Source organism: Camellia sinensis, chromosome 15 (assembly GCF_055761805.1).
Source record: "Camellia sinensis isolate YWXY chromosome 15, ASM5576180v1, whole genome shotgun sequence".
Lineage (NCBI taxonomy): Eukaryota > Viridiplantae > Streptophyta > Magnoliopsida > Ericales > Theaceae > Camellia > Camellia sinensis.
The window spans coordinates 7,869,919-7,892,653 of record NC_138975.1 but is presented as its reverse complement, the minus strand read 5'-3'; the positions used below and the strand labels follow the sequence as shown (position 1 = coordinate 7,892,653).

The 22,735-nt window shown below is 34.5% G+C and overlaps 2 protein-coding genes across 2 annotated transcripts; one reads left to right on the top strand and one right to left on the bottom strand.

Moving 5' to 3' along the window:
- Positions 1 to 2,334: 2,334 nt before the first annotated feature.
- Positions 2,335 to 7,483, top strand: LOC114288947 (glutamate receptor 2.8). Its single transcript, XM_028232573.2, has 5 exons — positions 2,335 to 2,988; positions 3,745 to 5,036; positions 5,124 to 5,433; positions 5,864 to 6,270; positions 6,737 to 7,483. The coding sequence occupies exons 1-5, from the start codon at positions 2,718 to 2,720 to the stop codon at positions 7,289 to 7,291; spliced, it is 2,835 nt and encodes a 944-aa protein (XP_028088374.2). The 5' UTR covers positions 2,335 to 2,717; the 3' UTR covers positions 7,292 to 7,483.
- A 609-nt stretch (positions 7,484 to 8,092) lies between these two features.
- Positions 8,093 to 17,473, bottom strand: LOC114288948 (exocyst complex component EXO84B). The gene is made up of 7 exons (XM_028232575.2): positions 16,872 to 17,473; positions 13,352 to 13,449; positions 11,864 to 12,920; positions 9,694 to 10,209; positions 9,258 to 9,446; positions 9,031 to 9,167; positions 8,093 to 8,579 (listed from the first exon to the last, which is right to left on the bottom strand). Exons 1-7 carry the CDS (start codon positions 17,040 to 17,042, stop codon positions 8,417 to 8,419), a joined length of 2,331 nt encoding a protein of 776 aa, XP_028088376.2. The 5' UTR covers positions 17,043 to 17,473; the 3' UTR covers positions 8,093 to 8,416.
- Positions 17,474 to 22,735: the final 5,262 nt, after the last annotated feature.

Genomic DNA, 22,735 nt, shown 5'->3' with positions numbered 1-22,735 from the left:
CTAACCTCCAGCAACTATCTCCGAACTTTGACAATATTATTTGTGTGGCCATTTTCCATCTCCACCATGTCAATACCGCTAGTACCTCCTCAAACAAGGTGGCAACAAGAAAAAAAGAGAAAGATAAAGATGAAGAAAATGAAGGAGAGAGATAAGGAATCATTACCATAAAATAATTCTTCACATTCGCAGATTAACACAAAGAATCAAAGACAAATCTAGTAAAAAAAAATTATAATTGGCACATTCAGTGATAAATTTAACCACTGTTTGCTTGTTAAAAATTACAAAATCTCATCATTATCGTCACAAATCAACAAAAGATTCAAAGACATATTCAGTGATAAATTTGTCATTGACTGTTTGTTAAAAAATTATAAAAAGAAAATCTTGTCATCATTGTTACAAATCAACACAAGATTCAAAGACATATTCAATGTTAAATTTATCATTGATAGACACATTCACTGATAAAGTTCTCACTGCCTATTTGTTAAAAAATTATAAAAAGAAAATATCGTTATCATCTTCACAAATCAATACAAAAAATTCAAAGACATATTCAGTGATACATTTATCATTGATAGACACATTCACATAAAATTCTCACTGACTGTTTGTTAAAAAATTATAAAAAGAAAATCTCGTCATCATCGTCACAAATCAACACAAAGATTCGAAGACATATTCAGTGATAAATTTATTACTGATAAACATATTCATTGATAAATTTCTCACTAATTGTTTGTTAAGAAATTACAAAAAGAAAATCTCATCATCATCATAACAAATCAACACAAAATTCAAAAACATATATCAGTGATAAATTTATCACTGATATATTAAACCCTTGTTTGCAACAGATTTAGTTTGAGAGAAATAAAGAGAGAGGGAGGGAGGAAGAGAGAGGTGAGATTTTGGGAATCAATGTTATTTGTAGTCGTTTGAAGTTGTTTTCATAGTAGAAACAACTAGATCAATGTAGATCTAGGACGGAGTATAGATCGGCGATGGCATAGTGTAAATTGACGATGACGAAGATAGTTGGTAAATAGTGGCTGTGAATCGGAGTTAGTGAATTATAGATCGGCGATGGTGGCGATGGTTGGTGAACGATGGTGGTGGTAGTGGCCGGCGAAGGTGTTGGTGGTGGTTAGTCACAGACAATGGTGGTGGTTGTGGTGGGTGGATGGCCTTGGCCATAGCAACGGTGGTGGTATTTTTTAGAAAGAGAGAAAGAAAGAGATATGGAGAGAGAGAGAGAGAGAGAGAGAGAGAGAGAAAGAAGGGTTCTGGAAAAATGATCAAGAGAGAGAAGTTAATAAAAATTGAAAAAACTAATGAGTAATAAATTCAATGAGAGTATTATAAGCAACTAAAGACTCAATAGTATATAAAAATATAAGTCAGGACCTAATAGGTAATAAGGCTAGAAAGGGAGACTGGCTGGTATACTATCCTAATTATAACTAAGAATTGAAATTGAAATTGAAATTTATTAATTATTACAAGAAATTAAGATTTTAAAGACAAAAATTTAGGAACAAAATCACTTTTTATGGGCAAAATGTGTATGCTGCCAAAAGAATTATTATTTTATTTTTAGTGACAAAATTAGACATTTAGTGGTGAATTACTACCCTTTTGGGACCAAGTTATTTTGTCCCTAAAGTGCATTTATTAGCAGCATTTTTAAAATTATCCCTAAAAACTCATTTTTTGACTTTTCAAAACAATCTTTTAGTAACTTTCCTCGTGACAATTGAAATTAGTCCCTAAATATTTTTTACAACAAAATTTATATTTGATCTTTAAAACTCTTATATGTTTAACATTAAACATCCCGTTATGTTAACCTAACTTATTATGTTGTCATTCGTTCGCACTTTTGTGATTTGCATTGACACGTAATCTCTCTTACATTATCCCTTGATAAATTTATCACTTTCTTATTTTTATGAATAAATTTATAATAATAAATTTATAAATCGGAACTTGTAAATAAATAAATTTAACTAATAGAACTGATTGGTAATTTTTTTTTTTTTTTTATACATTTATTTCAACCATCTAGTTCAAAGTTCAATTCAAACAAACCATTGGAAATTCAAGCTTGGCAGGATTGTGTTTTTATATAGAAATTAATGTACACCACACATTGCCCTAATCAAACAAACAAATCAGCACCATTCGATCTAAAGAAATTGTAGAATACACTGGTGCTAGTGTTCCACACGGCATGATCACCACCATTGATGTGCCTTCCAATCTGACTAAATCCACATATTCAACCGCAATGATTGATTATCAACACATGCATGGCATAGAATGGATAATAAATGGAATTTTGAACTACCAAGGATCTTCTAGAGTGTTTTTTTTCTAAAGTTTTCTAAAGTGATATATTGTGTGATTGAGATTTAATGCTAAAAAATTGATGTGACTTGTCATTAAATCTCAACCACACAACGCACCACTCTAGGAAAAAAAAACCTACAGGATCCTTACTCATTTTGAACAACATTTAAGCCCCTCTCTCTCTCTTTATATAAGCTATTGTCCTTCTCACTTCTAAGGCTTCCTATTAGCTTTCTTGAATCTTTGATTGCAGAATAAAGTGCATACATATTTTAGAATTGATAGGACAGATAAGAGATAGAAAGTTACATCACGCAGCAGATAGGACTCGATCTTAAATATCACTAAGAGTGGTTCGAATGCAGAACCCATCAAGATGTTCATTGCTTGTGTTAGTAGTAGGGTTGTTGTTGATGAGCTTTTTCATTGTGCCAATGACAAGTCAAAATGATAGTGCAATCAAGGTTGATGTGGGGCTGATTCTTGATACAGAGACATCTGTTGGAAAGATGAGCCAGACTTGCATGTCCATGGCCCTTGAAGATTTCTATGACACTCACAATTATACCACAAGGATTGTTCTTCAGACCAGATATTCCAAGGGTGATGTCGTTGAGGCTGCCTCTGCCGGTACGTTCTTATTCTCTCCCTTCTTCTTATCGATGCAAACGAACTAAACTATTCATGGACAGTTCATTAAGTTCAAGCTCAAGCTAAATTTTTATAATTTAGTAATTGAGCCGAGCTAGAATAGACTCAAACTTAGCTTGAATAAGCTTGTGAACATAATTATATATAAATTAATAATTAGTTTTAATGACAGATCAAATATATTCTTACTAGTTGATTCTATTTTTTTATTCATAATTAGTATTTGTGTAAATTTACAAACTTGATTAATGAAATTTATTAATAATATGAGCATTATTTTATATTTTTACTCATAGTCTTCTCTTTTTTCTCTTTATATATATATATATATATATATTTTTTTTTTTCTTTTTTTCTTTTTAAGCTCAAGTTCAACTTGTTTAGGTAATTAAGTTGACTCGAATCGAGATTGAATTTCTCAAATATTTGACTAGTTGAGCTCAAGTTCAATTTGACTTGAGCTTGGCTTGAACACCGCAAAGCTCCGCTCATTTGTAACCCTTTGATTCTCTCTTCCTACCATGATAATATGTTTCTCAATCGTTGTCAAAACTCATTTGCTAATTCATATATGCATAGCACAAAATGGCATCGAAGGAAAGCTACATTAGGCAGTAGTGAGACTCGAATCTGAGCATCACACCATTGACTGTATTTAGCTATGCTATTCCTAAGTTAATTGTGAAGAAAATTCAAGTAGTGGGATCTAATTAGTTTTATTGGATGTATTTGCAGCTATAGACTTGTTGAAAAATGTCCAAGTACAAGCAATCCTAGGTCCAGAAACCTCCACACAAGCAGATTTTGTGATTGACATTGGCAACAAATCTCAAGTTCCCATAATTTCTCTAGCAACAAGCCCTTCTCTCTCTCCGATGGAAAATCCATACTTCGTCCGAGTCTCACAGAATGGCTCTGCTCAAGTTGAAGCCCTCACTGCCATAGTTAAGGCCTTCAGTTGGAGAGAGATAGTGTTAATCTCCGAGGATAGCAATTATGGGAGCGGTTTAGCTCCTTATTTGACCAATTCATTGCTAGGAATTAATACCCAAGTCCGGAATCAAAGTGTTATATCGATTTCAGCTTCAGATGATCATATCCTTCAAGAACTTTACAAACTAAAGACAATGCAGACACGGGTTTTCGTGGTGCATATGTTACCATCCCTCGCTTCGCGCCTTTTTTTGAAAGCGAAAGAAGTTGGAATGATGAGCAAGGGATACGCTTGGATCATCACTGATGGGCTTACAAGCCTCTTGGATTCAATGGATCGTGCTGTTATAGATTCGATGCAAGGGGTGCTAGGATTGAAGCCGTATGTTCCGCAGTCAAGTGAGCTTGACAACTTCACAAAAAGATGGAGAAAGAAGTTTCTTCAAGAGAATCCAGAGATGGACCGGTTTGAGCTAAATGTGTTTGTACTATGGGCATACGATAGTGTCAAGGCATTGGCAATGGCAGTAGAGAAAGCCGGTATTGCTCAATCACCACGATTCAAAAAACCGGTAAATACAGAGAGCTTGACAGACTTGGCTGCAATTGGAACATCAGAAATGGGACCGAGGCTGCTTCAATCAATCCGAAACATCAGATTCAAAGGCTTGAGCGGCGACTTCAATCTAGTCGATGGACAATTACAATCATCAGCATTTCAAATTGTCAATGTGATTGGAAAAGAAGGGAGGGTAATTGGGTTCTGGACAAGTGAACATGGTATATCGAAGGAATTTGGAGCCATCATATGGCCCGGTGAATCAAATGTTGCGCCAAAAGGGTGGGAAATTCCGACAGGGGAAAGGAAATTGAGGGTCGGAGTTCCTGTGAAGGGTGGTTTTGTTGAATTTATTAAGGTGGAAACGGATGCTGAAACTAATGCTGTTGTTGCCACTGGTTTTTGCATAGATGTGTTCGAGAAAGTCATGAACTCATTGCAATATGCTGTCCCATATGAGTATTTTCCATTCAAAACTCCTGATGGAGAGAGTACGGGAAGTTATGATGATCTTGTTCATCAGATCGTTCTTGAGGTAAAATAAAATTTTGGAATCTGGTATGTTTTTCTTTTCTCTTTTGTCGAAGAAGTTTTAACTAGAGTTTTCTATGTTTGTCTCCAGAATTTCGATGCTGTTGTGGGCGACTTGACTATTCTATCAGACAGATCCAAGTATGTTGATTTTACGTTGCCATACACAGAGTCCGGTGTGTCAATGATCGTTCGAATTGAGGCTGAGAGGAAGAATGCTTGGATTTTCATGAAACCCTTAACATTGGATCTTTGGTTAACAACTGGGGCATTTTTCGTCTTCACTGGCTTTGTGGTATGGGTTCTTGAGCATCGCATAAACAAGGAATTCCGAGGCCCTCCTCGCAAGCAAGTTGGAATGATATTCTGGTTCTCCTTCTCTACACTTGTGTTTGCTCATAGTAAGAATCTCCATGGCATGTTCACTCTGAAGTTCAAATCAATTCAAAAAATTTTGACATGAACCATATCCATATTCTCATTATCATTTTTTTACTGTCCCTAGTCAAAAATTATAAATTTTAACCAGAAATTAGAGACTAAACTCAGTCCAACATGACGTGCTTACAAACTAATAAACTTTCAGTTCCAATTAATCCCATCTTCTACCAAAACATTCACTGAGGAAGCAAAAGCCCTTTTGAAAGAAGTCATCAACTCCCCAAATAGTACTATTAAGAATCGGTTAATTAGACATGCTCCTGTTACTGTTCCAGCTACTAAAATTAAGTATGCTCATCTAGGACTCGATCTTAATATCAATCCATAACGATCAAAGTCAAATTGTGAATCTTCCTCACTCTAGAACTCATTTTCTTTTCTTTTCGGCAGAGGAGAGGCTAATAAGCAACTTAGCAAGATTTGTGGTGATCGTGTGGGTGTTCGTGGTGCTAGTACTGACATCGAGCTATACAGCTAGCTTGACATCAATGTTGACAGTGCAAAAGCTCCAACCAAGTTTCACAGATGTCAGTGCTCTTATAAAGAATGGAGAGTATGTTGGGTACCAAACGGGTTCCTTTGTGGCTGGACTTTTGAAGAAAAAGAATATTGATCCATCCAAGTCCAAGAACTATAGCACTTTTGAAGAGTATGATGATGCTCTTACTAAAGGGAGCAAGAATGGAGGAGTTGCTGTAATAATTGATGAGCTACCATATATTAGGCCCTTTCTTGCCAAATATTGTTCTAAGTACACTATGGTTGGACCAATCTACAGGACTGCAGGCTTCGGATTTGTGAGTCTCTCTCTCTCTCTCTCTCTCTCTCTCTCTCTCATACAGACACATAGGTCAAGTTTTTTATTGAGTGCAAGTTGTTCTAAAACTGAATTTTCAAACGTGAACAATTTTGAACTTATTTCTCAAATTCAAATTGTTTCATGAAGTTTTGTTTACAAAACATGACTTTAGGGTTGAAGTCCACGATTTCAAATTTTTTTTTTACAGTAAATCCGTCGAAAACAATCAACTCGTGTTGTGGATCAAGTGAAGTCTTACAGTAAGTCAGTTGAAGTCAAGTTTTCAATGAGTCGTGTTTTGAAAGCACAACTTCACAAAACAACTTGAATTTGAGGTATAAGTTTAAAACTGCTTGAATTTGAAAAAATATGATTAAAACTACTTCTATTTGGTAAAAAAAACTCCACATACATCATTTCTTGTTCTTTCTATAACATGTTCTCTGTGGATCTTTATGTAACAGGCATTCCCAAAGGGATCTCCCCTAGTACCTGATGTTTCAAGAGCAATCCTAAATGTAACAGAGGGAGAAGACATGACACGAATTCAACGACAATGGTTTGGGGAAGAAGCAAATTGTGCAGAACAAGAAGGTTCCAAAGTCGTCTCTGACAGCCTCACGCTCGACAGTTTCAAGGGTCTTTTCCTCATCGCTGCTGTGTCTTCGTTTTCTGCTCTCATCATATTTCTCTCTATCTTTTTATACGACAACAGGAATGTCTTAACCTCTAATGAATACTCAATCCAGGAAAAGATTGCCGCAATTGCTAAAAACTTCGATGAGGAAAAAGACAAATCAAGTGACACATCCAAAAGAACAAACACTGCAAATGGAAGGACAACAGTGTCTGCAGCAACTGCAGACACCGTCCCAAGTGATGGGCCACAAAGCCTAGAGATCAGCATTTCGCATCAAACAGAAGGGATTTTCTATGAAGATGAAGGGTTTTCTACAACAGGACCTGGAACACCAATTCATGAGACCATAGAAATTGTAGAAACAAATGAAGAAAGATGATATGATATATGTGCCTTGGTTATTAGAAAGGTGTCCTCCCTAATTCATTCTTTGTACAACTCGGTCAAACTAGGATGTAGGTAGGAGCATTTCATGCCCTTGGTTGTAGTACATTCATGGGGACTAATTTGCATGAAATCCATTGATTTCTGATATCATCCATAATATTAAATTCTAATTTTTCATGGCTAACATGCTCTGTCGCTTACGTTTCCTTTCATTTTGTAGTCTCTCTCTCTCTCTCTTGGCTAACAAAAAACTACAACACAGTCATTCTCTCTCTCAACTACTAAATAAAAGTGAACCAGCAAATTCCATCCATAAATTTTTTCACTAGGTGATTGATTAACACCATGGAAACAATACCATATGGTGCTCCAAGACTACTTTAAATAGGTATTATAAATACAAGAGAGGAAAGAAGTAAAAGGGGCAGTCCCGCGAGGCTCCCTCCACTGAGTCTGAAAAGGGTGAGGAAGAACAGAGTAACACTATAACAATCATTTATTTTTACGATCTAATGTGTTAGGCTAGTTTTCAACACTACAAGGCTAGTTGTCAACACTACATTAAACATACACAAGTAGTGGGACACATTCCACCAATATTACGCATAATATGGTCTATTGGGAAAAAATAAGCAAGGCATTTCCCACACGAAATAGATTTGACATGCATTCATGTATAATGGGTTCAATGTTTGCTGGAAGAAAGGGAACAAATTTGGATTCAAAATCAAATGCTGCAAACAACATTTACACAAACTCAAATGCTAAGTACTACACAAACTCAAATGCTAAGTAGTCAAAGAATAGAACAAATTTAGATTCAGGATCAAAAGACGCAATCAACATTTACACAAACTCAAATGCTCCCAAAATAGGAAAATGAAAAGAATTTCTAACCTCATGATGATACAAACACCAAGCTACAGAATGGTAGGGTTATGTTTTAAAATGACAAGAAAATGAAACAATAGGTGAAGATAATGGAGAATTAGGCAACCCCCCCCCCCAAAAAAAAAAAAAAAAAAAAAAAGAGCTAGTTATGAATACAAGGAATAGTTGCAAATTCATGAAGGATTTTGATTGTTGTCTAATATACAAAATGGGAAGCGAATGCGCATTAAGAACTCCCATGAGATCTGACAGATGAAATAGATTGTGCTGAGACGGAAGCAGTTGGGCTATTAAGATCCCGATCCCCATTGGCAACTTTAGGTTTTCCGCTCAATCTCTCTATTGCATCTTGGGAAACATCAGTAAACCAGTCATCTTCCGGAAGTACACTGCATGGTGCCAACAACATTTAATATTAGCCTCAGAAAAGCTCATACCAGATCCATACATATCCATATAACAACCAAATCTTCCAAACTATACTATTACTAGTAGAGTTGCCAACACAACCCCACCCACCACCCAGCCCCACCCCCACATAGCATGGGCACTTATAAAAGTATTTGTCTCCATAATGGATGTGGTTCTCCAACTAAGTTCAAGATCCATAATTAAATCTCATTCACCTATTGATGCACTACTTTATTCCATTCATCAGAAAACAGACGGACAACGCCAACTTTTAGTATTCCATACTAAATACATGAATTCTCCAATCACTGGGGAAGCATGTATAACAATAGAACTCACATTTACAAGCCAAAAATTGTACAAAATAAAAACAGAAGCATGGGATGCCATAGTAAGAGAAAATTCTAAAGAAAAACTACAGTTGTGTACCTATTTGGATCCATCCCTGTTGCAGCAAAAGCTGCCATTGCTTTAGATATGATCTCATTGACAGTTCGGTGCAAATTCCGAGATAAGTAACGTCCTTGAGAAGCAAAGCAGATAACAAACTTCATATCCAAATAGAACTGCACAAGGATCAGCAGATAAATAAAAAAATGAGTTCTACAATCCGTGTAAAATAGAACACGTGAATAAATGGGTATCAATTTACAAACCTGTTGAAGACCAAGAGGACCTAATGGCCTCGATCCCTCCTCAATATCATCCCAAAAACTTTGGTCTTCTGAAAGCCACAAGATGACTGTTTCTGTAAGTCTCATCAATAGCATTGTAGCGAATCTTTCCCTCCCAACAAACATGTCTGCTGCTACACTAGCCATCCTGTGAAGTTTTGCATAAAGTTCCTGAATAGTGATAAAATAAAATCAAAAATATAAATAAAATGTGAGAACTTACAATTAAAAGACTAGTAAACAACAAAACAAAGCGACCACAAGAAGTGCATAGAAACATCCTATGCAACATCCAATGCACAAATAACAGGAACTTGTGCAAACTAGACATAGTATATGAACCAAAACAAAATTGAAAAAAATAATTAAAAAATGTTGACAAAAGACAATAAATAAAGTATCCATGACTTAGAAATACCTGGAATATTGGGGAAGGAAACCATTCTATTTCATCCAAAGTGTTATCCATGTTTATGTAAATGTCTGCAGTAAGATGACTATCACCATCCTCAGTGAAAATAAGATCTAGAGCATGTTGTCTACAAAAGCTATCCTTCAGTCTATCAACCGAGCTCACAAGACGCCTCTTCCATTCTCTTTGCTCAGGATGACGGTTTTGCCTATCTGCAGGTCTTCTACGAGGATCATCTTTGTGATTTGCCTGATTCAATGGGGCGAGCTTCATGGCTGCACGTGGCAGAAGTTCATCTGCTAATAAGGATGCATTTGCAAACAATGCAATTTGTTGGGCTTCTGTTTCAGCCATTCGAACAATTTTGTTTCCAGAACCTTCATAGTTTTCTTCTTCTTCCATGGAGCCAGGTAATGCTTTTATGAGCATGTTAACATATGAATTAAATACCTGGAACAAACCTTCCAATGTTTTACCTCCCAATTGCATACTTAGCAATGGTCCCACATCCTCAAAGAAATCCTATAAAAGCAGTTAAGATATCAGGAAAATGAATCATATTTATAGATCACCAGCAGTCACAAATAGTATATCATATAAAGATGCAAAATGTTTGAGACCCCAAAAGGCATTCCCCAATTTGGCCCACAATGATGTGGCATGATAAGTGTCAACTTTTGATTTGTTACACACTCAATTATACAGTACCCCCTACCTTGCCACATCATTGTGGATGAATTTAGGGGTTTAAATTGTGTGCCTCTAGCATTACTCTATAAGATTCCATTGAATTTCAATTACCTATCACCAGCTCTCAAAATCAACAAACTCAAGATAATCACAGAAGGATAGCATATCAACTATCAAAAACACTCAAAGCACATGAATAAGCAACTAGGTCTCAATAGGCGGGAAAAAACTATAAACAATAATCATGTAATTGCTCAATTGTTCTCTAGCATGCCAATATAGGGGGCGAGCACAAGGTATTAACAAATCTAGGTCAGTAAGTGAATGAGCAAATAAGAAACACAATCTACAACTATCAAGTTTCCATTTGAAACAATTAAACAGCATGCTGAAGTGACAAGAACAGCTGAGAATGAATTCCACCCAAACGGTGAGGTAGAGAAAATTGGAAAGAGATATTGGCTGGCACTAAGAACCACAGTAGGCCAGTCAGTGGCAGAAGAATGCCTACATCTTCTACTTCTTCTCTACCTCTTCAGTCAACGCCCCCATCTCATAATTTCTATCCTCAAACATTCTTTTTTAGATATCAAAATCTAAATCAGATAGAATAGATGGATGGATCTTTCTTTCTAGAAGTGGCTGTGCTGCTTGGAAAACTAGTTGTTTAGCTAAACAAGTTTTAACTAAATGATGCATGACGCACGAGAAGCAAAGGGGAGGGAAAAAAAAAAAAAAAGGAACAAAGCACAACTAAGAAATTAATAGGTGGAAAAAATGGTCCACATGATATGCTGTGCCAGCACACATTTGTGTATGTTCTAGTGTTAAGAGCAGAAAAGGAGACGAATATTTCACATTTTAGTGGAAGCCAATTCTAAGTACACAACCCTTAAAAGGTGTGTACTAATTGCCTTGGTTATGCCTCAAAGTAGTCTTTTGTTATGAATCAAAGTGGTATTGATTATGGCTGGAAGTGGTGGTCAAAATTAGGCCTGCCTTGGTTATGAGGCTAGGCGGTGTTTGGTTACAAAGCAAAATTGATGTTGGTCATGAGGTGTAGTGGTGGTTTTGGTTATAACCCAAAGTGGTCATGGTTTGATACAAATGGTGGTGGTTATGAACCAAAGTGGATATGATAAACGGCTTATATTTATTTTTCTAGATCAAATGGTGGAAAGTGGAATTCCATATGGCATGCTCACCCTTTTGGGGGTGGGGTGGGAGTAAATATTGGATGTAATGTAACGGTGATACCATGATGCAGTATCACCATCCAATGAGCAATCTCACTTTGCGGTAGGGACCACAACGTCTTTGGGTTAATGGGAGACAAGATCCATCCATCTAATCCATTTGTGACTTTTTACTGGCCAGTGACCACGTAGGATGGTGTCACCTTTACACTCAATATTTTTTCATTGGGTGGGGGGACGCCTTTCCCTTTAATGGATTTGCAAATTAAGTGAAAAAATAAATTGTTCACCTGAACCATTAGATTGAACCGATGAGCACTACTAGAAAGTTTATGCTGATATGCTGTTGTAGCACCAAGCGATGCACTAGAAGATCTGCTAGATTGCCGCATAGCAGTTGGAGGGTATGTAAGTTCCCAATCATCAGCAGCGGCCAGGGCAGCAGTACTCTCTTCAATACGTTTTAAATTAGCTTCTAGTGCTTGTTCAACGCTAGGTCTAAAGAGTCTCAACAGCACAGGACAAAGAGCCAAGCCACGAGCTTCCAACAAGGAACAATGACCTAAAGCTATTTGCACACACTCTGCTGCAGCCCTTAAACCTCCAGCAGCAGCAGATGAAGCTAATGCATGTCTTTTAACCAGGAGTGCATAAGCGTCTGTTTGCTTTGTAGCCCACATCACAAGCTCAGAAGTGTAAGCTGTCTCCTTACCAAAGATAGCCAAAGAATCACTAGCAGCTTGAGCAATAGCAGAGAACACTAGCTGTGAGAGGGCAGCAGTATATGCTCCTCCATATGAGGTGCTTGATGGACGAAGGCTTTGCATGTTATACTGATATCTTTGGTAATGTGCATTGAGCAGCAAACTATGAGCACGAGGGCCATCTCCCAGCTTTTTAAGAGCTGAAATAGCTGCACGAAGCTCACTGCCACGTGTAGAAGGTTGGCAAGCCGCTTCAGCAAGCTGATCAGCTAATTTTTGCCTACGTTCAGTAATAGCAGTCTGCAGTGACAAAAGTACAGCTGGACTTAATGTTTTCTTTTCTTTTGCTTCAGAAACTACGCGTTCTCCTTCATCAAGGGTTTCCAAAGCTTCATCCACCCTCCTCTCGGCTAACAAAACATCAAGTACATCAGGGAACTCTTTTAACTGTTTCTCAAGGTCTGAAGGTTCCTTGTCCTCATAGTTAGATAATCCATTTGCAGTAGAACCATCAGGAACAGTGATAGCTAATGAATCAATGTGAACTCCCTCAGCTAGACCATGAATTAAAGTTGCCTGCGTAGATAGCAGGTTTTTGATTGATGAAAGCTCCCCCTCTAAATCTGAGATCTCTTTTGATGTGCTGTTGAAAAAAAAATTAATTTAAAATACAAGCTGCATTCGATAACCAATCAATATCAATATAATGAGATCATCTTTCAAAAGGAAAAGCACAGGTATAGTAGGAAAATTCAGAGCAAGAAAATAGACCAAAATGCCTCAACAAAAAGGGTGGATAAACTTTTATTGCCATCTATTTAAAGCGGAATACAGTCCAAAAAAAAATGCATCCCCATTTGGGCAATTTCAGAACATTCTTTTTCTAATCAGGAAAGAGAGTAAAAAATGCTATCCACACACAGGGTTGTCCTTATAATGAGTGGCAGAAATTTAATCCAATGTGTCAATAACTTAATATGCGTTGGTATGATGTCATGAAAAGGCACAAAGTAGATAATTTGGGTATACTGATGAATTATATATTGTCGAAGCAACTGTTGCAAAAGGACTGACCGTATGAAGGCTGTGTAGTTAGCATAGACACTTTTACGCATTTCCTCAGCTGAAACTTTCTTCAAATCCAGAAGATACGAGCATAATTGCCTTATTTCCTGTAAGCCAATGCCGGTGTTAATATAGTAATTAATAAATCATACCAATATGGTAAGTTGGTAGATACCACACTATACATAAATACATTTCTTCGTAACTTAAAGAGTCTCTCAATAGTCAACACAAAGTATTGATTGACATAGTAAATTGTATCCCTTGCATTCACACTTCTATCCGTAGATATAATTCAATTACACGGTGAAGTTTTCAGACTAGAAGAAAAATAGCAGTCGAATCAAAATTCGAAAGCAAATACACAACCAGAACTCAAGATCATAGTAAACAGCTCAATATCTTGACTTGTAGATGCTTCAGTTGATAAGAAAAAGTGGCCAATGCAACATTTGATTGCATGAGCAACTAAACTCCAGAGGAAAAGTACTTATATGTAGATAATAAATGGCTTGGCAAAAGAGAATACCCTCTAATAGCCACTTCTGTCGACACATTGGACGAAGCCACCTTCAAAGGCACAATTCTCTTGTAAAATGGTACATCAAAAGCAATTGTTATCCAAATATCGGCTAAAATTCTTGACTAGATATAAGGGAGACCTGTTTTATTAACTGCTCAAATGTGTTTGTAAAAAATATTTTTATCTTCTAAATGGAAACTGCAATTATTATAAAGGACATGCTGTTTTATATGTTTCACTCTTAAAACATGGGAAGAAAATGTAATAAACAAATCTTTTCCTGCCCACAATTTTTCACGTGAATTTTAATAATTAAAAAAGTGCACTGCCACTTGGGTTTTTAAGTCCAACATTCAATTTAGTTGCTTCTTATTGGAAATGATGTACATTTTCAACATCAAGTATGGCCTCATACATAAAATTGGGGATTCACACGTGCGCATACAAATGAATGTGTGCTTGCTTGCATTCATCCTTTAAAAAGCATACAATTTGGGCATACTGCTTCACAGTGGGTCTAAACCCCTTGGTCAATTGATCCAAGTTGGACATTTGTAGTTTGTGAGTAGTTTGATTGAATCCTGTGGGTGAGACAATTTCTTGATTTGTAAGCAATTTGAATGAATCATGCTATATCTTTTTTATCATATTGTTTATTTAATAGATGAGGAATGCATTCCTGATTTGGTCAATGATACCTAAGAACTATTGATTTTGGCATATGCTATAATTAGCATAAAGATATTCTACTGAATTGTAATGAATTAATGCTTTTATTTGTTCAAAAATTTCTGAGTTCCATCTAGGGGCCTTTTTGTCAATCAATAAGATAAATTTCAAATATTATTATAAATTTTAAATATTTTTTGAGAACTCAATCAAACTAAGCATTCAACTATGTGAGTAAGTTCAGCAGTCACTTATCTCACAAGATCCATCCCCAATGTGGCCTTAGATAAGGAGTCCACATACCTCTTCGCCAGAGCCTTAGCTTATGCCTCTCAACCGAAACAAATTATACATTCAAAATTAAAAGCTTCAAGAAATGGTCCCTCTATCCCCAATACTATGTTTTCCCCGTGATTGGTTTCTATTTGTTAAAAGCCCCCAATTCTAATGTAATTTCTACACAAAATGTTTTACAAACTTTCACCCACACAGCAGGACAATCCATTAATTATTCTAAATCTGTTGCTTTTTTCTTTCCTAATATCCTGGTTCGTGAAAGGTTCATCCATTGGCTTTTGCTTGGCTTCACATAACAATAAATATTTAGGTCTTCTACTTATTTCGGTCTTCCACTTATTTTGTTGATAAATTTCTTTCCTATGTTGGCCAATCCATATTGATCAAACATGCCCTAGTTCCCTTCCCACTTACACTATGTCCTTCTTTCCCATCCCTAAAATCACCATCAACAAATTTGAATCCTGTTGTCTGAATATTCTATAGAATAGTTGCTCCCCATCACACAAAACCCCTCTCATAAGCAGGAACACCATTTGTCAACCTCGTAAATTTGGCAGGTTGGGTACTTTAAACCTTAGGAAAGGACTATTATGTGCACCCTTTTTGGGGTGCATATGGTATGCATCTTATGCAAAAAGCATATCTTTTATCACAAAATGTATAACTTTTGTCACAAGATGTACAAGTTTTTTGCTTCACAAAAATATAACTTTTTGCTTCTCACAAAAAGTATAACTTTCATTACAAAAAGTATTACTTTAATTGTATAATTTTAGTTATAGATAACTTTTAGGTGCACATCACGATTTCACCATTCAAAACTTTACTCACAAAAATTGTAACTTTCATCACAAAAATCATAACTTTTCTTGCAATATGCAAGTGCACAATGTAGCATTCCCTAAATGTTAACATACTTAACAAGCCTTTTTCTGAAACCAACTTGGCATCTTATCAAAATTCTTTATGGGATCAAGTTTTTCAAGCAAAATATCTTCCTTAAATTCACCTCCTCAATTTTCCTTGTTACGAATCTTCCTCATCGGGCTGGTGACATATACATCATTCTCTTGTTAACCAGCGTGAAAATCTCATTTCAAACGTTTCCTTTTGGGACAATAAATGAATTGCTTTCAACTAGCACTTGAATTCACCAGACTACAGTTTTGTTTTGTATTCCGAGAGGCTAAATTCTGCTATGTTAGCTAGATTTGCATCAGCCTCTCTTAATTCTGAATGCATATATTTTGAACATCTCATTTTTGTAAATATTGGCTTAAGGGGGCCTCCTTACCCGTGAGGGCTATCTCGAATGGTAAGTCCCCACGTAAACAACCAAAGGCCTTATGTTCAAGCCCTTATTCCACCCCATATTTAAGACTAGTGGGTGGTCGCATATATCCAGTGTTCAACCCTGTGTCCTCACTATCACTACTGAATGTTCTTTTTGTACTCTCTCTTGAACCTCATCTCTTTTGTTGTTAAAAAAATTTAATTTAGGCCCCGTTTGGGGACTTACTTTTTTAGCCAATTAGTCAAAAAGTTACTAAATTAGCCAAAAAGCCAACAACTCATACAAAAAAGTCAAAGATTCTCTTTTCTCTCTACTTTTTGCACATCTTTTCGTAATTAGCCAAAAAGTCATCCCAAACATACAAGTTTTTTTTACGTACCTTTTTAGCCAAATAGCCAAAAAGTTACTAAATTAGCCTGTTCCCAAACGAGGCCTTAATTTAATTTAAATATCCAATCAAAAGAATTCACAATTTTAGCATTCAATCAATTTAAATTCCCAAACAAAAGTTCCAATTATTCAATCTAGACCAATTTTCTACCAATAATCAAAAGAAAATAAAATGCCCAAGACATTTTTTTTTATTCCCAATAAAAAGAATTCAATTCAAATTCCCAAACAATAGTTTTCAATTATTCAATCCAAACCAATTTCTATCAATAATTAAAAGAAAATCAAATACCCAATAAATTTTAGTAAATTTTTTTCAGAATTCCACGGCAAGAAAGGATTGGATATCAGACCTTCTCGTTCAAGGAATTACACTTGGACTGTACAAAGCCATCGGCATCGAAATTATCGGACTTGAAGACGCTGAGATTTTCCTCGAGCTTATTGCCCGAGTCCTTAGGGTTGTTGCTCTTCGCTGGAGTGTTATTCAGTACCCTTGACCGAGACGACTTCGCTGAAGCCATTAACACTGTATACGATTTTTCAGCTCAGATCAGATCAGATCAACAACAAATCAAGCGAAATTTAGGGCTTTGATTTGGTAACAAACAAGAAATCGAAAGAAAATGATTGGTTTAGATCCAAGGGAGAGAATGGATTGCGAGATTGAAGAAGGAAGAAGAGATCATGATTGAAGCAATGGCGGAACTCGAAGAAATGGGCATACGCGAGCGATCTCTTCGCAAAGCGTGTTGTCTTGGCGGAACAGGCAAAGAAAGAGCTAAAAATTGATAGCTCGGGGTTTACAAAAATAAATTAAATTAAAATTAGATAATAATTACAGTAAATAAACTTGATTAATTAATTAGACTATGCAAATCGAAGTAAAAGCTCAATTTGTACCTTTTATTTTTTTATTTTGTTAACATTATACCTTGGACATTGATTGATCACTTTCTAAACGGAGGCTTAAAAAATTCAAATTTCAAATAAAATTAGCTTTTTGATTTTTTTGACTATTTTAACCTGGGATTAAAAAGCTTGGTTTGGGAAGGGCTTTTTGGCTTTTTTGATTTTTTAGCTTTTTGGTGAGGTGTCTTCCTGTCAAATTACCAAATTGCCCTTTTTGCCTTTCTTTTTTAATTTTTTATTTTGGGTTTGGATTTGGCATATTTTGCTTAATTTTTTTTTTCCCCGGTTTGGATTTGGCATATTTTGGGGTTTTTTTTTTCATGTTGGGTTTTTTTTATTTTGGCATATTTGGCGTATTTTGCTTAAATTTTTTTTTTTTCGGTATGGATATGGCATTTTTTGCTTAATTTTTATTTTTTATTTTTTATTTTTTATGTTGGGTTTCGATCTGGCGAATTTTGCTTAAATTTTTTAATTTTTTTTTTAATTTTGGGTTTGGATTTGGCGTATTGTGCTTAAATTTTTCAAATTTTTTTTTAAATTTATGTTTTTGTCTTTTTTTTTTTTTACATTAATTAGTTCTTGTTCTTTATTTTTATTGGTATACAATAACTTTTTTTTTATTTATGTGTTTCATTTATTTATAAATTACGTCGCGAATGGTAATTTCTGAATTTAATGATAACATTTTCCATAAATCTGAAAAATCCGAAAAAAAGAAATGGAACAGACCATAAACAAAATCATGAAATTCAATTTGAAAAAAAAAAAAATTCATGACTAAAAAATGATAACATTTCCCATAAATCAAAGAGAAGATCTGAATTTTCAGTCCATAAACAGGACAAATCCGAATGGTTTCAAAATAAAGAATGACAACATTTCCCATAAATCGACATATACAGGAGTGAAGAATGAAATAGGTTGACCCAATAAATGGAACATATCATGGATGGAGGGTAATTTCGGAGATCAATTTTAGTATAAATAAACAAAACACGTGTTGAACCAGTTTTTTTTTGTAAGATCTAAACAATACAGTTCGGTAATCTCAGATGCCAAACAAAAAAATAACATCCACAGTCCGAAATTTCCGTTTGTACTCAAACACAGCAGATCGAGGTTGAAGGAGATAAAAACAACCGAAAACGAAAAAAAAAAAAAAAAAAAAAACTGTGTACTTGAGGATTGGTAGTGCCGACGAGGCGATGGTTACAGTATCGCCGTCGATGTGCAATCCGGTGGGCTTGGGCTATGGACAGCGTCACTTACTGTTCTTCTTCGTTGACGGTAGTCTCTGATTTTCGCCCTCCTTCTTTTTGGATGTTTGTGGCTACTTTAGCCTCTTTTGGACGTTTGTGGCTAATTTAGCCCAAACTTGTCTTGCCAAACACAGTTTCTTTTCTCAATTTGAGATAGTATTCGGCTTGGCGAGCCCATTTTAGTGTCAATTCGGTGATTTAAAGTGTTTTATTTTATAAGGCTCGTTAAATATAATATTTATATAAAAAATAAAGATTATCGGATATCAATAATTACATATTTAAATCATATTTGTATTAAAAATGATAGTTATTCTTGAAATTATAAGTATCGACAATTTTTTAAAATAAATGTAATTGAAACATATGATTATCGTTGTCTCACAAAGTTGTTGGCCTTGTTTGGTTTGTTTTTCAGAAAAAATTTTAGAAAAAAATTTCTACAAATAAGTTTTTTCAAAAAAAATCTCAAAATTTTGTTTGGTTACTTAATTTCCAAAATCACTCTCTCTCTCTCTTATACACATCAAATCAATCACTTTTTTTAAAACTTTCTCCCCAAAATTATTTTTAAAAAAAGACAAACAAAACAAATTTTCGTATTTTTTATCTTAAAAATTACTCTACAAACACAAACCAAACACACCCGTTACATTTTTGGACATAGCAGTAACTTGCTCTATAAATTTAATTTTGTAAAAGTGAATAATATTAATATTAGATTTATTGTATAATCATGACTTGTTAGACCTTTATTTTTATAATATTAAATATAATTCTCATATTTTTGTAAATTATTATGTTTTATTAATTTAATGCATAAATATATATAACTAACTGCTGGGAATTGAGAACAACTACAGTGGCTCTAAATTTTGAAAATTTGAAAACTAGAGAACTCGGTAACCTTGCGAAAACTAAACTAGAGCAACGTGCGTAAATGAGAACATATATCTTATAAATGAATGAGAGATCATGGCCTGATTCATTTCCGATGTACCCCAAAAAAAAAAAAAAAAAAAAAAAAAAGAGATCATGGCATGTTTGGTTTGTTTTTGAGAAAAATAATTTTTTAAAAAAAATTTAAAATTTTGTTTGGTTTAGTAATTTTAGAAAAAAAAAATTTAAATCATTCACTCTCTCTTACATATAAATCAATCATTTTTTCTCTCTAATCTCTCATTTTTAATCATTTTTTCTCTCACACACAACTATTCAATTATAACAAAATATAATATCATCCCAAACTCCCATACTATAAAACTATTTTCCAAATATACAACCAAACAAACCAAAAATATTTCTAAACTCTTTTCCCAATTTTTTTTTGAAAATTTATCTCTCAAAACCAAGCCAAACACATAACTCTTTTTTTTTTTGTTAAATAAAAAATATTCAGTTTATTTAGTTTTGATTTTCATAAAATACTTCTCAAAAAATTCTACTTTTTTATTTTTCCTATTTTTTTTGTTTTCAATTATTTTTTAAAAATATTTTAAGCAATTTTTTTAATTTTTAGACACACATAAATACACTTAAAAAAAATATTTGTGAATTTTTTTTAAAAAAAAAATCACTAAATACCAAAAATACAAAAAAAAAAAATTCAATATATTTTTTGTATTTTTGTGTATTTATTAATTTTTTAAAATATTTTTTCACAAATATTTTTTCATTTAGATACATCTAAGTGAGGTGCATCTAAAAAATAGTAAATTACACTGACACCCCATGAGATTTATATTTATTACAATTTTTCCCCTCACATTTGAAAAATTACACTAACCCCCTGTTAATTTAATTTTATGTATGATGATCATTACGGTGAGAGGGCGAACTGTTATGAAACTTTAAATCTCAGAAGACAATCTATAATGAAACTTTAAATCTCAGGGAGAGAGATGTAATTTTCAAAAGGTGAGGAGGGAACTATAATAAACATAAGCATCAGGGAGTGTCAATGTAATTTACCCTCTAAAAAATTAAAAAATTGTTTAAAATTTTAAAAATATTCATTAAAAATAAAAAAAATACGAAAAATAAAAAACTTAATTTTAAAAAAATTAAAACCAAAGATTAGAAATAATAAAAATAAAAAAAAAAGCAGATCCAGGTAGCTAGCTAGCACACCTACCAAATTATTTAAGACCATGACCATGTTTAAATTATTTTCAGACCATGTTTGGTGCACCGTTTTTTACTCTGCTTTCCAATTCATCTTTCCACTGTTGAAAGGGACATCTTTTTAATCAATCTACTAATCCAATTATGGAGAAAAATGGGTCTAGTTTAGACAAACTCCACATGCTACCCCACCCACTGGATTATCTTTGCTTGTATTCTTGCTGACTTTTTTAGTTGAGTTATCAAGAACATGTGCACTAAAAAATTTATATATAAAATTAATCATATGCCTTCTACAAGAAATACTGTGAGAGCAAATGTTTCCTTAAAAACAAACCGCCATATAGAAAAAAGAATTTTTATTTTCCTTTCTTTCCTTTTCCTGTAAATTGGAGGCAAAAGTGAATTCTCTTTCTTTCTCTCTCACACGTATGCAAGAAAAGTAAAAACAGTAAGGTAACGTACCAAACTTTGATTATGAAACGATCTTTGTTTGTTTTTTTCTTTCATTTTGAGGTTGGATTATTCTTCAAGGGACCTAAACAAGCATAGGCCAACTATTCTTTCACCTGCTCAAAACCCAATGCATCTTTCTCTCCCCTTTCCTTTTTCTTTTTCTTTTTTTCCCTTTCTTTTCTTTTCCAAATCTTCATACTGATAATGGCTATGCAAAACAAACACCAAATTCCCAAAAAGCAATTAAAGAGAAAAAATAAAATCCTCTCAAAGGCTGGCTGTGATCATTTTGAACGATATGGGAACCCCATGCAACAACAAAACTGTAAACATGTTTTCAGCAACATGAGCCACATTATTACAAGTTCAGTTCCATGCAAGAGCCCCGTGCTACGAGCATTGTTTCAAGTGCTTAGGCATTACAAATCCAAATATAAATCATACCCACTAAACTCGATGAAATGGAATAACTTCATCAGAAAAAGAACTTTCCCAACAAGAGATTTTGGCAACTGACTCCCTGCTTCATTCTTCAAGATCGTCCCAACAAACAACTGATGAACAAACCAATGAAGTAATTGTTGTTAGGGAAAATCGATATGATTCCCCACAAGTAAATCAATCAATGGGAATAAAAATTAATACAGAAAAATTAAATCAAAGGCAACACAAGAATTTTTACGTGGTTCCCTCAATGTGAGGTACGTCCACGGGATCGAAATCCGATTCCACTATCAACCAAATAAGTTCCAAACGATTAGAAACGAGACACTAATGGTCTCACAAACCACCCTTAGGTGAATTCCAAATAATCACAAATAAACAAAGAGGAAAGACCTCACCAAATAGAAGAACCAAAATCTTCAGAACCAGAGTTGTAGAAGATCAAAAATAACGAACCAACTTATGCTCCAAAGCAACACCAAACCGAATAAAAATAATACCACCGAATTATTTTTGATCCAAACGGCACTCACACAACCAGAACAAAAACCACCAATTTTGATTATGTACCAAGCACTATCTCACCAACAATTAATGATCACCAATGGTTGCTCACCTTTGAAAAACCCAAAAAAAACCATAAGGCAGCCGTTCACCTGTGTTTCTGTGGTGAAACAAAATAATATATATATTGGATATATATATTATTAAATCTTGGGTTTTGAAATCAAACCCTAATTGTTTCTAAATTGAATTAGGTCTCCACAAATATAATATATAAAAATATATTATACCTAAACCAAGCCAAATTGAAACTATTTTAATAGATCAATTGGGTCCCACACTCCAATAAGGAGGTATACCCAACAATTCTCCCCCTACCGACTTAGGTGGAGAGATCAACCATACCCGCCAAAGTTCGACACTTCAAATGTTTGTCCCTCGACAAAGTCTTTGTCAACATATCTGAAATATTATCATCTGTGTGAACCTTTTCGAGTTGTAATAACTTCGAATCT